Consider the following 14,846-nt stretch of genomic DNA (forward strand, 5'->3'; position numbering starts at 1 on the left):
CGCAAAAACGCAGTCTTTCTCCATTTTCATTGATAACACCACATCCATGCTCTCCCATGCTCCTCTCTCTGCCGCCGTTGTCCTTGCCTACCTTGGCATTGAGGTCTCCCATGATCACCAGTAGGTCATGGGCAGGTACTGTCTCAACCTCAGCTTGCATAGCCTCGTAAAAAGCGTCTTTGCCCTCTTTATCAGCATCTTTAGTGGGAGCGTAGTGGTTTTACAGTATATAAAGTCATATTTACTATCCAACCTTGCCTCTTTTATTATTTTGACTGACTCATATATTAAATATGTACTACAGACTCATAGTGGAAAATTAAATGTTACCTCCTGTGGCTTTGGGCATTGTAGCCCCCTCCAGTGTTTTCCAGTGTTTATTGTCTATACACCAATTTAATTTTTTTTTGTATCTTTAACAAAATTAACAAAATAATCATTAATGTCAAAGAATATATTTATTTTTGCATACACATTTTCCATTACCAAAATAATCATTATTGAGCTTACAGTAATGCACAACTGAGAATTCAACATGGTACTGAACAATATTGTGATACACTTATGTAGAACAATCAACATTCTGGTAAATTTTTGTATAAAACATTTCACAATGGTATTGAAGGATATTGTACTTCAAATGCATAGTAGTTTGATGAAAAATAACATTCTGTTAAATGCAAATTAAATAATTTAGGTCCTTTGTTTTTTCAACAGAAAATCACACTTTAGTTATGGAACAAAACGTGACAAATACAGGCACTAAATACAGTGTGTAGCGGACAGTGCAGTCAGATCAGGTTATTGCTGGATATTAATATACACTGTTTAAACTTGTTTGAGAAAGTTGCAAGTTGATGTTTTTTCCCTTCCCCCCCCCCTTGGTCAAAGTTAGACAGATGCAGCTTTGTGAGTCGTAAACATCCCTTTGCGTAATCATGAACTGAGAGTGTCAATCACGCTTGACAAGACAAAGGAAATTTGAGTGAACTGTCAATCGCGAGCTGTGGGCAAGGCCAGAGACGAATTAACCAGTGTTTAGGCACGTTGCATGACGTTAAACACCACCCATGAATTCAACGATCCAATCAAAACGGGTCGAGGTTTAATTCAAAAGACTGGCACAAGGTCTGAAGTGGGAAGCTGACTAAAAAAAAGGAATGTGCTGATTGTTCTGAAAGAGTTCAGAAAGTGGTCAGAAAATGAGAGAGAAGTGGGTCTAAAAGTGGTTCTGGAAATGTGGTTCTAAGTGTCTGAAATCTGTTCTGAAATCTGCTCTAAAGTGGGAATAGAATCTGATAAGAAAATGGTTAAAATCATGTCCTGAGAAGGCTGAAATCAACTCTGAAGAGGGCCCTGCTCTCTGCCCTGTTAGAGACTGAACCAGGAAGCAGGATGCTGCATTCATCTGAAAACAAGTTTTATTTCACTGCTTGAAATCACCCACAAAACGAACTGAAGCAACTAGCCAGCAGCTGTACCTCTGGAAGGTCCCTTAGCCATACGAAAGAATTGCAACACAAACATTTTTACAAACTATGTAACTTTTTTCAATTGCAACACATTCTTTGAACATTGAGTTCTGTCTGATCAGCGGAACCCATTTGGAAATTGTCGAACAAATCAAAGATAATGTTGCAAGACCATTAGAAATCAATAACTGCCTCCCTTTGAAAAGAACTATTATCTTGCTGCGAGCCGACGCAATACCATGCCTACAACAAGCAAAGTACCATCTTCTTTTCCTTTGGTGTAATGTCAGACCCAGAGAGATGGGAGAAGCTGCTAAGGAGATTGACTCCTTTGTTGAAAATCAATAAGTATTCAACAAATCAAATATTAAACATCTTATGACTCGAGAAATTAACTGTAGCAAATGCTGTCAAGTTAGTGGATTAATTGTTCTAGGAAGGTAGGTCACGTCTAAACAAAATTAACACAGTAAAACTAATTTGATAAATTAGTTATTGGAATGTTGGATTCTGTTCTGAATGGGAAGTTAAGCTAATTCTTGTACATTTTGATATGAAACATGATTGGTTACAACAAGAAACGAGTATTGAATATACTAATGCAAAGTAGACACTTTGTGATCAACCATAATTAATATTAGTATATTAGCCATGTATGCTAATAATGTTGTGTTCATTGTAATCGTTTGACAAAGAAATCAATGAACTGTATACTATTCATGCATATCTCTAACCAATAGCCTTTCCTTTCTATAATATTAGATTAGTTAGATTAGCACCCTTTTTATTCTTAAATAAAATCTGGTTTTATATTTCTGACACATTGTGTGTGTTGATTATTGTCAAGGGTATTCTGGTTCTATGTGATGCGGAACTCATAAGGTATATATGAGGTGTATACATTTTGGCGCCCCTGGGTGGGCAACTAGAGACTTTTTAAATAAATTGTATACTTAATTCACTACAAGTGGAACCCCGTTTATCCGCTTGCTTGGGGGGACATGGGTCCACGGACGTGTGAAATCCGCGGATAAATGAGGTGTCATTGCGAGTGACTAGAATTCATGAATAAAATACAGAAACTAGTAATGTAAACCAAATTAGCGTTTACTGAAGATGTATGCAATACAATATATTACAAAGACAGAAGAATGTTTTCCCTAGCTTTTTCTGTTACCAAGAAAATATAATAATAATAAAGAAATACAAATTATTATTATTTATTTCTTAGCTGACGCCCTTATCCAGGGCGACTTACAATTGTTACAAGATATCACATTATTTTTACATACAATTACCCATTTATACAGTTGGGTTTTTATTGGAGCAATCTAGGTAAAGTACCTTGTTCAAGGGTACAGCAGCAGTGTCCCCACCGTGATTTGAACCCATGACCCGCCGGTCAAGAGTCCAGAGCCCTAACCACTACTCCACACTGCTGCCCATATATGTATTAAGTAATAAGATGCATGAGTGCATCCAACACCCGAGAAGTCACATTTTTTGCATTTTTGCATTTCTGGAGTTTTGCAACAAAAATTGCTGAAATAATCTGTTTCTTGTAACTTTTTTTCCTCATCCACAAAAGCAAAACTTTTGCTACAAAAGATTTTTTCTACAATTATTTTTTTTCGATTTCTATGAATTATACATTTCCATTGGGGTATGTAAACTTTTGACTACAACTGTATATGGACATGACCTGATTGCAGCTAGATCTTAGAATTAAACTGATTGAAGTGATTAGTGACAAAGCATTGTCTTACCTACATATTCCAAATGAAACCAAGACTTTGTCAACAGAAGAAAAGGGGGGCGAGTTATAATGGTGCTAATAAGAGGTAAGAAAATGGATTTTAAAATATTTGTTTGGAAAAGATAAACCAAACCAAAACATTTCCCTTAACCCAACCCCCTCCCCCCCCCCCCCCCTCCCCCTCAAAAAAATGTTATGTGACCCTGGACAGTTTCCTGTCTGTTATTGTCTCTTTATGAGCTGTGTATTGTTTATCTAGACTTGAAGCAAGAGGTGTTAAAGCAGGATTGTGTCAAGTACACAAACCCATATGTGTTCTTCACCTGTCTGACACTGACTGTTTATTTGGTTCTTCTCTAACCATTCTCCTATCTCTGTTTATTCTATGTTAAGCAGATGGCCCAGAAATTAGCCAAAAGCAAGAAGGTGCAGTAAAACCCCCACTGGCTTGATATATTTTTTTAACTGTTGCAATGTACATTTTCTTTAATTTTATTATTTTAAGGCTACATGTTTTCTGAATCCAGCTATATATTAGAGTTATTTTTTTTTTTTAATTCAGCGCTGCCTGTCTAAAAAGCCTCGTCTGTGCTTATTTTTCTTTTTTTTTCCATTGGTCATTTCACTTCAACCATAATCAAATTTAAGGAAAATGTTTTTAGGCATTTTAAGTGGCGAAAAGGAGGAAGTAGTGAAATAAAGACAAAGTTATTACCAGATTCTGTCTAATGCAATGCAATACAAAATTGGATGCTGGATGCAGAAAATAAATGAAACAAATGGGTAGCTTTTGTTAAGTTTTATTGTATTTGTGTGTAGGTTTTTATTTTGTGATGTAGTGTTATGCTGTTCTTTGTGCTGAAAATGTATTTGTTGCTTTTTATGTACACTTTAATCTCATTATAAGGCTTACAGAGAACCCTTTTGGCTGCCTTTCTGCCCCCTTATAACACATCCAAAATGTATGGCTTTTAATTACATTATTTTGAAAAAGGATGGCATGTATATAACCTAGTCACCAGAGTTTATTTAATGGCAAACAATACCTTTCTATTCCTGAAAATTATTGCAAGCTGTTAGTAATTTGTACAAAAGTTTAATGAATATTGAACATTATTTAACTGATCTGGATAGTTAAAGCTTTTTACTATAAAAAAAAACAAAAAAAAAAAACCTTCTAAAGAGATCATGTGTGCTGTTTTTGCTTCTTGACTTTTATGTTCCTCTGGTACTAATCTTACTGACTTTGCTGTGGCAGTATGATAAGAAGGGAATGTTATTCTTCTCTTCATCGTCATAGTAATAGTAACAATAGTTCTAATGAATATCTTTGCAGTCTCCCGAAGGAGAGTCCCAGCCCATGACAGAGGTGGATCTTTTCATTTCCACTCAGAGAATCAAAGTGCTCAATGCTGACTCACAGGTACGCAGCACAGCCCTTTCATATCACAGACAGAACTGTCCATTAATTCATCAATCTGTAGTGCTGTTGAGATGCCACACTTTGACATACTCCTTTGAGACTGAACAAAACTGCACATTCATTTCAAGCGAGTTCTATAGAAATCAAATGAATAGACACTGTGGTCTTGTGACATTCTGAACTGGAATGACAGACAATACACTGGTGACTTAAGGGTGTTTAGAGTAGAGTACATGACAGTACAGTACAGTAAGGTTTCATAATCTGCTTAGGAAGCTTTTTCATAGCTGCTTAACTCAAGTCAATGCGCATTTAATAAGGATCCCAGCAAGTCATTAAAAATAAATCCTGTTTATATTATGTAAATGGTTTTTAAGTAAGTCTTCTCTATCCATTAAAGACATTTTTATGTCCCATTTTCTATGATATGTTATTATATTTAATAGAATTAAACCTTTGACAGCCTTGTCTACTAAACTCAATTCAGTCTTGTGAAGAGTTAATTGAAGATTACTTCTCACTGACATGCTATAGGTAATCTCATTCTAGAATATTTTAATATCACAACAAGTGTGTATTTATTATTACTTACTACACAATCCTCATATTAGAGCGTATGCTTAGCTTTGATTTGGAAGCTGCTTTTCAGATTTAGATTTAAAAAATAAAGCCTATGTTATCCTTTTCAGGGATTACATCTTGTCTTCTGCGTTCATAGAACTAATATCTTCAATTGTAGTATATTGCTGACAATTTCATTTTAGTTGTTTTTAAGCTCATATCTCCTGTTAATGTAACATATCAATTTTGTATTGGATTCCATTCTATACTATCAATTATTCCAAGAACAATTTAAACACTGACAGTTTAATGTATTGCATTTTTAAAAGCTGAAGCTCAAATTGTCATTGCCAGTATTATGTAGACCACACTGAGTATCCACAGCGACAAGGATAAAGTGAAATCGCTCATATGCACATAGGTAAATACCCGTCAGTCCCATTCCATTTCCAGACAATGCAAAAATCACTTTCTATATGGATCAGAGAAAACCTTGTCTATCTATATATTGAGAAAACCTAGTCCATTTGTTTGCAATTAATGCTGCTGTTTACTGTGGCTTTGTTAGAGAAGAGAGCACCGTGCCATAATGATATACTAAATAAAGTTGCTGAAATTAATTCACATATTTTAGAAGAGCAGGGTCGATTTATATTGCAGTCTCATTGGGTGTACAGTATTTCTAAATATACTCGCTGTTGTATTCAGAGGTACTGTATTGTAGCAATACGTCCATGATTCTGACCATCTTGTGTTTTCTGAACTAAATCCAGTCCAGTTGCAGAAGACAACCTCTTCTGTCAAAGACCTATTGAAACCTTTAGCTACAGGACAGGGAGGATTTAGTATATGGTCCCTTGGTCTTCTCATAACACTTTCAGTGCTGTACGGTAACAGCTTTCTCTTACACCTGCCTCATTGCGTGTCCCTATGCAGGAAACTATGATGGACCACCCCCTGAGAACTATTTCCTACATCGCTGACATTGGGAACATTGTAGTGCTGATGGCCCGCCGGAAAATGCCCCGCCCCAACTCCCAGGAAGACGTGGAGTCCTCGACCCCCTCACAGGATGAGAAGAAGCAGTATAAAATGATCTGCCACGTCTTCGAGTCAGAGGATGTAAGAAATGTCTTTTCTATTATACTGTATCAGTTCTTTCCTATTTTGGGATTCCTGGACAAACAATCATACATGTTTTAAATGCAGGATATAGTTTTATCTCAGCTGTTTTATAATTGTGGAATCTAAGAGTTATTTTTTTTTATTTTCAGGCCCAGCTGATTGCTCAGTCCATTGGGCAGGCGTTTAGCGTAGCGTACCAGGAGTTCCTTCGAGCCAATGGGATTAATCCAGAGGACCTGAGCCAAAAGGAGTACAGCGACCTGCTCAACACCCAAGACATGTACAACGATGACCTCATCCACTTCTCCAAGTCTGAGAACTGCAAAGACGTATGTTAACAGGGTTCAGAGCACTGGATTAGCAGACATGTTCCACGCTCATTAACACTGCGAGTGTGCTCTGAGCTGCCATCAAATGAGAGCTTGGATTAGAAAATGTGATTGAATCTCAAGTGCTTTCTTGGGTATACTGAAAGTACACAAATGGAGTATCATTCCCCTAGTACAGAATTACATTTGTTCCCTGTCTGGTTGGTTTATCCAAAGTAGAAAATACATTGTATTTATAAAAGAGGGCTCTATTACTCTACCTTAGACAAAACATATTTTGCAGAAGTATATGTGTTGCAGAGCTTTATGAGCTGTATGTGTCCCCTTCTCTCCTTCACAGTGAAAGATGTAAAGATCCAGATCATGTTACTGCCTGGAGCAGGCTTTGAAACCCAAAGCCTTGTAGCAATGCTGAGGTTTTATTTAGCCCACCACCTACACTGAAGCCTTGAATATATATTTAGAGAATAGGGACTTCCTTTAATCATATCTGCTGGTGTGGTGGGGGGATAAATAAAATTGATAAATAAACATTTCAATAAGACTGTTGTGGTAGGAAGGTGCCAACAAAGACTATGGCCCAGATATTAGAAAGGTTTGCACACTGCGCAGAGGATTATGCACGTCACAAATGGCTGTTATGCGTGAATGCGCAAAATGTGCCATATTCTAAACTGCTTTTTGCGTGCCACAATCCGTTTTGCGCTGTGCACAAATATAATATAAAACCAGTTTTGAGAGGCACAAAATAACACTTTTAAAAAGCAAGCCTTAACTCTGCGCACATCACTCCTGCACTCACTCACCCAATCACTGAAGTGAAATGCAGGTGCTTTCCGAGGTACTACAGCAATGGAAAACACCCAGCGATCAAACAGGGTTCCATCCACATTTATATAATGATTATATTCAAAAGAATGATTGCGATAGCAGCATCACTAGTGTTAATACATATTTAAAAATATAAACAGTGCAATCATGATCGTTCTTTCGGACCGAAAGAAAACGAATCACTTTCCCAAATACGCTTTCTTGGTGCTGAAACAGAATCAAGAGTACAGCCCGGTATCATAGACATACCGTCGGTATGTAACATAGACCGAGCCGGCAGATACTAAACAACTACCTGTATAATACAGGAAAGCTTTACTTTAATAGACACATACAGCAGTATATCAACTCTAGATTGATCAAGCAACAGTTTGCACCTCCTTACCTTGCATTCACATAGATTTCAATCTCAAAGACACTGCTTATACAGTAGTAGGCTAGGCTACTGATTACTGTATTGGTACATTTTGTCTGCTTTTTGAATGTAAAATGTACGAAAGGTGCTCCTTTCTTATTCCACTGCCCGTTCAGCCAATTTTATTTAAGTTCAATTAATTGCCCCCCCCAGGTTTGTCAAGCTAGTTATGTATAGGCTATTAAAAAACAGGTAATTCCAGCAGGATTATTAATATTATTAATTATTGTTGTTGTTGTTGTTGTTAATGTATGTATGTATTTTCTTATAACAGACGCCCTTATCCAGGGCAACTTACAGTTCTTACAAAAACAAAAAAACACATTACAAAACTCAGATCAGTCCAGACATGGAGCAAGAATGGTTTGATAAGTGCGATCACTGCTAATATTGAGTAACAGCACCAGCAAACAGCACAGCATAGAAACATCTGTTTGAATTCCGTAGAATCTGTGATGGCCTGTGGCAAAGTGGTTAATAGTGTACAGGTGCAGGTGATTAAAGAACAGACAGACAATTGTAATCCAGGTGAAAAGGTTTGTTTTTATTAGTTGCTTTTTTGTCCAGTGCCTGACGGCGAAACAAACAATAAATAATAATGATGGTAAGTAATACAGCGGTGTGTATTACTTACATTTATAATCCCCTAAGCTGGTCCTGAAATAATAGTTCCGTTCTTGTGTCCCCACATTAAACACAAAACACATACACAAGTCTGGTTAGTGCATGAATTAGTGATTGTGGTGCAATACAGTTTTACAGTGGTACAAGTGAAGTGCTGTTTCGGGTTTGTGCTGGCCTCTGGCGACAGCTCCAGAACGTGTTAGCCGTCTAGTGAATACACTCAGCAATAGACAGTACAAACAAACACTCACGATTATTTCACCAACAGTATGGGTCCTTCCAGGTCAACGACACAACCAAAATGAAGGAACAGATGACATTGCTTCGACCCCTATTTATACCGTCACTCATGACCCCTTGGTAAACGATTGCAGCTGCTTTTTATGATCTGCAGCTGCCACATCATTTCCCCTCCGGGTCAATGAGTTAGTGTACCGAAGCTCCGTCTCTTTTCTACATGACCGACTTCCTTTTAACCCTCGGAACGAAGTGTCAGGCCAAGTAGTCCAGAGTACTCTGTTCCCGTTACTTAGCGTCCTCTCATATCAGGAGGGAGATTTACCACCAAGAATCATTGTCTTTCTGTCACATGGCCCTTTAAATATTTAGCTTATTAGCCATGCTAATGCCTGTGATAATAATAAATATTAGGTACAAATGTATGCATGTGTTCAAATTTCATATGCTTAAGCACAAAAAGATTGCTCCAAAGGCCAAATTTGAATGAAAATGGCTAAGTTTTGCGATAAGCGTGACAGGCTTGCAATGGTCAGAATGTTTCCATTACACGTGTTTAGCTAAGTGCCCTATCCTCCGCAACATTGGCAAAGGGCCGCAGTGCCCAAGCGCTCAATCTGTAAAATTTCCCTGTAGTTGCATTCTCCAAAGGCTCCCTTTCCTTTTCATGCCACTCACCCGGTAATTCCACACTCAGGTATAAGGACACAGCTGACTTTTTTTTTTAAGTATTGTTATTTATTTCTCATTGATATCAGAAGCATACTTTGACACCCATGATCTGCATTCCATGCTATTGACAATGCCATACATGTGTGGTAGGAGCAGGGTGAGTGGTGAGTGGGGGGCAGTTCTTGGCCAGCTCCATGCTGAGATTCCCATCTTTGGAGCTTCTGAATAGAGTAGTGTTTTCAGCATTGTGGGTTTGTTTTACATTCCACACTTCTGTAAATATGTTTATGTATAGTGTAAGGAGCACGGGTCAGAGCTACTCAGAACACCGGCTGACAGGCGCGTTTCTGTAAAATAAAGAGTGGAGTTTGATGCTACAGAGATATTTTGTCCATTTCCTTCCTGTTGACACTTATCCATTTAGCAAGTCGCTACAATATATTTTTATTTAAGTTATGTGTTAAATAGCCTACACTATTCTGTGGTACATTGTTTAATTTCTCCATTTAGTAGCTTATTTATATGTTTGTGGGGGTGGGCATGCAACTTTGGGGGTGCCAATGCTACCGATGTGTTGAGCTTTGATTCTGCATTCCATGTGCAGGTTACATTTAAGTGTAGACTCATCTGCGGAATATCGGTATGTACTGTACACCTATGATAGCTGCTTGGCAGGGTATTGTTAACAGTCCATTGTCATGTAGTATTCCAATTCTGCGCATTCACATGTAGGCTCTTGTGCATTTCTGCTATATTGGTATTGAATGTGCAGGTGGTTTTGTGAGGCACAAACACGTTTGCGAAATGAGCAAAAAACTGCTATTTTCCAACTTCGCAACTGTTTTGTGCTGTTTGGAAAAAGTCAATTTTTGTGCAAAAGCACTCATTTTTGCGAGGCACAAATTTTGCGAGAGAATATCTGGGCCTATGACTTTCTCTTCTTTTATTTGAGAATGTATTTTTCAAAAGGCTCCACCAGTAGAAAGCTTCCTGTCTTCAAATGTGTCCTGGGTGAATGAGAAAGGCAGAGGAAGGATTTGATACACAGTTACAAACAAAAAGATACAAGTCACGATACACTCGAGCATGTTTTTAAGCAGTGTAGCGAATGATTAATAGAATCAACCTAAGCATTTCAATTTAAAGAAGTTGTAAAATGCAATGTCACTATGTTTTTGATAGCTTTGATTGAGTTGTTAAAGAATGATTAGAAAATTGACCTGATTGCTCAATATGGGGTCCCTAATCTCTGGTAAGGGCCCTCAAATGTTATCATTCAAACTATGTTTAATCAATTCAATGCAATTCAGTGGTGCTTTATTGGCATGACTTACAATAGCAAGTGTTGCCAAAGCAATTATACAATACATACATGTATCTATACATTGCATCATATATATATATATATATATATATATATATATATATATATATATATATATATATATATATATATATATATATATATATTGTGGAAGGACTGCTGCCATACGGGTTCGTGCCCTTTTAAAAATAGACCCAGTACACCAGAATGGATTTTTTTCTGTGCTGACATGCTGTATTTTTAATAAACACAAAATAAAACAAAACGAACACAAAACAAAAACCTAACTCCGTTTTGGAGCGCTAACTAAACAGGTTATTCCCAGACTAACTCGCAGGACGGCTAAGCCGTTTACCTGCCCAACACACACAAAAACCACATTGACTTAACACAGCACTTACTTTTCTACGACTGCTCCGAAGCAGAGCACCTCTCCTGCTTCCTTCTACTCAGCAGCCACGAGCATTCTGACTGCTCCTCTTTTATACCCTGCACCTGGTCCTAATTTCCAATTACCGCCCAGGTGCAGGGGATAATTAAACAATAAAACAGTTAACAAAACTGATTAACAGAAAAGCAAAACAATTCAACAATAAACCAAAAACAATTAAACTAAACAAATGTGCATTCCGCACATGTTTTTCTTCAGGGAGGCTTTAACCCCCTCCCTGCTGTCTCACACATCCTCCCCCCAAGTGTACAACACTGACTCCCCTAAAACACAACCACCCACCCTCGAGTCCACCAATGTCCCTTCTCACCCTCTTCCACGGGCGGACTTGAGGGTGGATCAGTCCACGTCCCGGCCCCGCCACGTAGGGACTGCGCACCTGCGACGAGGGACCCCACTGGTTTGTCAGGGGCGATCGGAGCGACAACCGGGGCACTGGAGGCTGCAGCAGTGGGCAGAGGTCTGCAGCTGGGGCCCGGTGTAGCGACGTCCGGTCACCAAGGGGAAGCGAAGCAGTGACCAGGGGGAGCGTAAGCGACGTCTGGGAGCAGCGCAGCGACGTCTTGGTGCTCGGGGGGAGCGGAGCTGGGAACCAGGTGGAGGAAGGCGGGCTCTTCACCTCCTTCCCTCTGGGTTCCTCCCCTCTGGGCTCCGGAAGCGACGGCTCCTCCCCTCTGGCCTCCGGAAGCGACGGCTCCTCCCCTTCTGGCTCTGGCGGCGGCAGCTTCTCCCCCTCTGGCTCGGGAGACTGCGGAGCTACCCTTGCCTGCTCCCACTTTTGGAGCAACAGCTCTTACTTTTCTACGACTGCTTGGAAGCAGAGCACCTCTCCTGCTTCCTTCTACTCAGCAGCCACGAGCAAACTTACTGCTTCCCTTTTATACCCTGCACCTGGTCCTAATTTCCAATTACCGCCCAGGTGCAGGGGATAATTAAACAATAAAACAATTAACAAAACTGATTAACAGAAAAGCAAAACAATTCAACAATAAACCAAAAACAATTAAACTAAACAAATGTGCATTCCGCACATGTTTTTCTTCAGGGAGGCTTTAACCCCCTCCCTGCTGTCTCACAATATATAATATATATATATATAAATTTCATAAACAAACTGATTTATAAAATACAGTAAAACAAATAAATTAGAGGATTAAGGGGAGGTTGGAAACAAATTAAAGAACAAAAGAAAAAAGTGATACAGTTGAAGGGGGAATAGTACTGTTAATGATAAAAAATAAATAATAATCAAAGAAAATAATATAAATCAATAATAAATATAAATAAAAAAATAAATAATACAGTGGCTACAAGTAATACATTTACTCTCCTCCCATGTTGTGCTCCTTATGCAGAGTGTCACTGTGTGGCCCTTTGGATGTGGCAGGCGGCTATGTATTGGGCAGCCAGTGGGGCTGTATGTCCCTCCCCTAGGAGTACAGCCAGTTTTTCTGGATCTGCCATGTTTGGAAAAAGTGGATGGGCATTTACTATTTTATTAAAGAATACTTCCCTTGTTTGATTGTATTTATTGCAGTGTAGGAGAAAGTGCATCTCTGTCTCGACCTCTACGGTCTCACAGTGACCACAGAGTATTCTCTCTGGGCAACCAGGTCTGCCTGTGTCAGCCTTTTTCTATGCCCAGGTTGTGGTCATTGAGCGTGTACTTGGTCAGGGTCTGTCTCTGCTTTGTATCTCTGACAGTGGAGAGATACTCTGCTAGGGTATAGTTTCTTTTTAGGGACCGATAACAATCAAGTTTATTTTGGGATTTTGTTTCTATGTCCCAATGTTTCAGATAGGAGTTTCTGGTTTGTTTTATAATTTGGTTTACTATGATCGGGGGCTGATAAGCAGTGTTTTCTATGTTTAATCTCTGTTCCAAATTAATCTGCTGGAAAATCAGTAAATACATTATTAATGTATATATTTTTCATAAAAAAAGACATGGTTGATGAAAGAAAATCTCTGTTCATGTAAATTCCCACTGAATGTTGTGTAGACTAAATCTGCTTCCTCGCTGTACTAATCTGTCTATTTCAATATATAGCAGGATAGCAAATAAAGTTCAAATAAATCAAGAATAGTGTTTGCTGCCAGCGGCAATATACGAACCACAACAGCAATAGCAACTGGTCTCTGGTTTGAACAACAAGTTGTAGAAATCAAACAACTGGATCCAGACTCCTTACTTTCAGCAACTTTATTTAGAATATCATAATGGTATGGTGCTTTCTTCTCTAACAAAGCCAGGAGACTCTGAATAAACTTTATGATCACACTGTGAACAAGTTACTGAACAAACAGCACAATTGGCATTAACACATGTAGACGACCAGATATTTTTAATGACCTCAACTTTTTTTTTCTAGCTAATACATTTTAGGACCTAATGGTAACTTAAATACTTAAACAGTGTGGCAGGGCGAAAACGAAAGCCCTGCTGAAGCACGTGTGTGTGGGGGGGGTGGGGGTGGATTATTGGGTGTCAGGGAGGGAGTTAAAATGTAAAAACTGGTGGGAATGTGGTGTATAAATAAGGTGATCACAGGTGTTGGATTTGATGTTGGTGAGAGGCGGAGGTTTTCATGTTGCGTGCTGTCCTGTCTCGTTTGTGTATTTACGTCCGTGTCTTGTCCTGTAGTACTGTAAGTGTTTTGTATACCCTTTTGTTTTGGCCCTTGTGCCGTTTGTTTTGTTCCTGTTTTTTGTGTATTATTTTTATAATTATTATTATTAAATGTGTGCATTAGCTCTTCACTGTACCTTCTGTGTCTGAGTCTCACTTCCTGGTAGAAGCAGCCTGGCCAATGACGCTGTCCTGTTGCACTAACTTAATATCGCCCTTCTACAGTGCCTTGCGAAAGTATTCGGCCCCCTTGAACTTTGCGACCTTTTGTCACATTTCAGGCTTCAAACATAAAGATATGAAACTGTAATTTTTTGTGAAGAATCAACAACAAGTGGGACACAATCATGAAGTGGAACGAAATTTATTGGATATTTCAAACTTTTTTAACAAATAAAAAACTGAAAAATTGGGCGTGCAAAATTATTCAGCCCCTTTACTTTCAGTGCAGCAAACTCTCTCCAGAAGTTCAGTGAGGATCTCTGAATGATCCAATGTTGACCTAAATGACTAATGATGATAAATAGAATCCACCTGTGTGTAATCAAGTCTCCGTATAAATGCACCTGCACTGTGATAGTCTCAGAGGTCCGTTTAAAGCGCAGAGAGCATCATGAAGAACAAGGAACACACCAGGCAGGTCCGAGATACTGTTGTGGAGAAGTTTAAAGCCGGATTTGGATACAAAAAGATTTCCCAAGCTTTAAACATCCCAAGGAGCACTGTGCAAGCGATAATATTGAAATGGAAGGAGTATCAGACCACTGCAAATCTACCAAGACCTGGCCGTCCCTCTAAACTTTCAGCTCATACAAGGAGAAGACTGATCAGAGATGCAGCCAAGAGGCCCATGATCACTCTGGATGAACTGCAGAGATCTACAGCTGAGGTGGGAGACTCTGTCCATAGGACAACAATCAGTCGTATACTGCACAAATCTGGCCTTTATGGAAGAGTGGCAAGAAGAAAGCCATTTCTTAAAGATACCCATAAAAAG

General features: G+C 38.8%; 1 protein-coding gene across 3 annotated transcripts in view; it reads left to right on the forward strand.

Moving 5' to 3' along the window:
- Positions 1-14,846, forward strand: part of LOC117421404 (amyloid-beta A4 precursor protein-binding family A member 1) — a 103,984-nt gene that overhangs the window by 81,380 nt on the left and 7,758 nt on the right. For all 3 annotated transcript variants that reach the window (XM_059025759.1, XM_059025754.1, XM_059025751.1), the window contains 4 exons: positions 3,625-3,654; positions 4,565-4,651; positions 6,149-6,334; positions 6,487-6,666. In XM_059025759.1, the coding sequence (XP_058881742.1) occupies positions 3,625-3,654; positions 4,565-4,651; positions 6,149-6,334; positions 6,487-6,666 (483 nt within the window). The remainder of the gene's footprint in view (positions 1-3,624; positions 3,655-4,564; positions 4,652-6,148; positions 6,335-6,486; positions 6,667-14,846) is intronic.

Source organism: Acipenser ruthenus, chromosome 1, assembly GCF_902713425.1.
Source record: "Acipenser ruthenus chromosome 1, fAciRut3.2 maternal haplotype, whole genome shotgun sequence".
Taxonomy (NCBI): Eukaryota; Metazoa; Chordata; class Actinopteri; order Acipenseriformes; family Acipenseridae; genus Acipenser; species Acipenser ruthenus.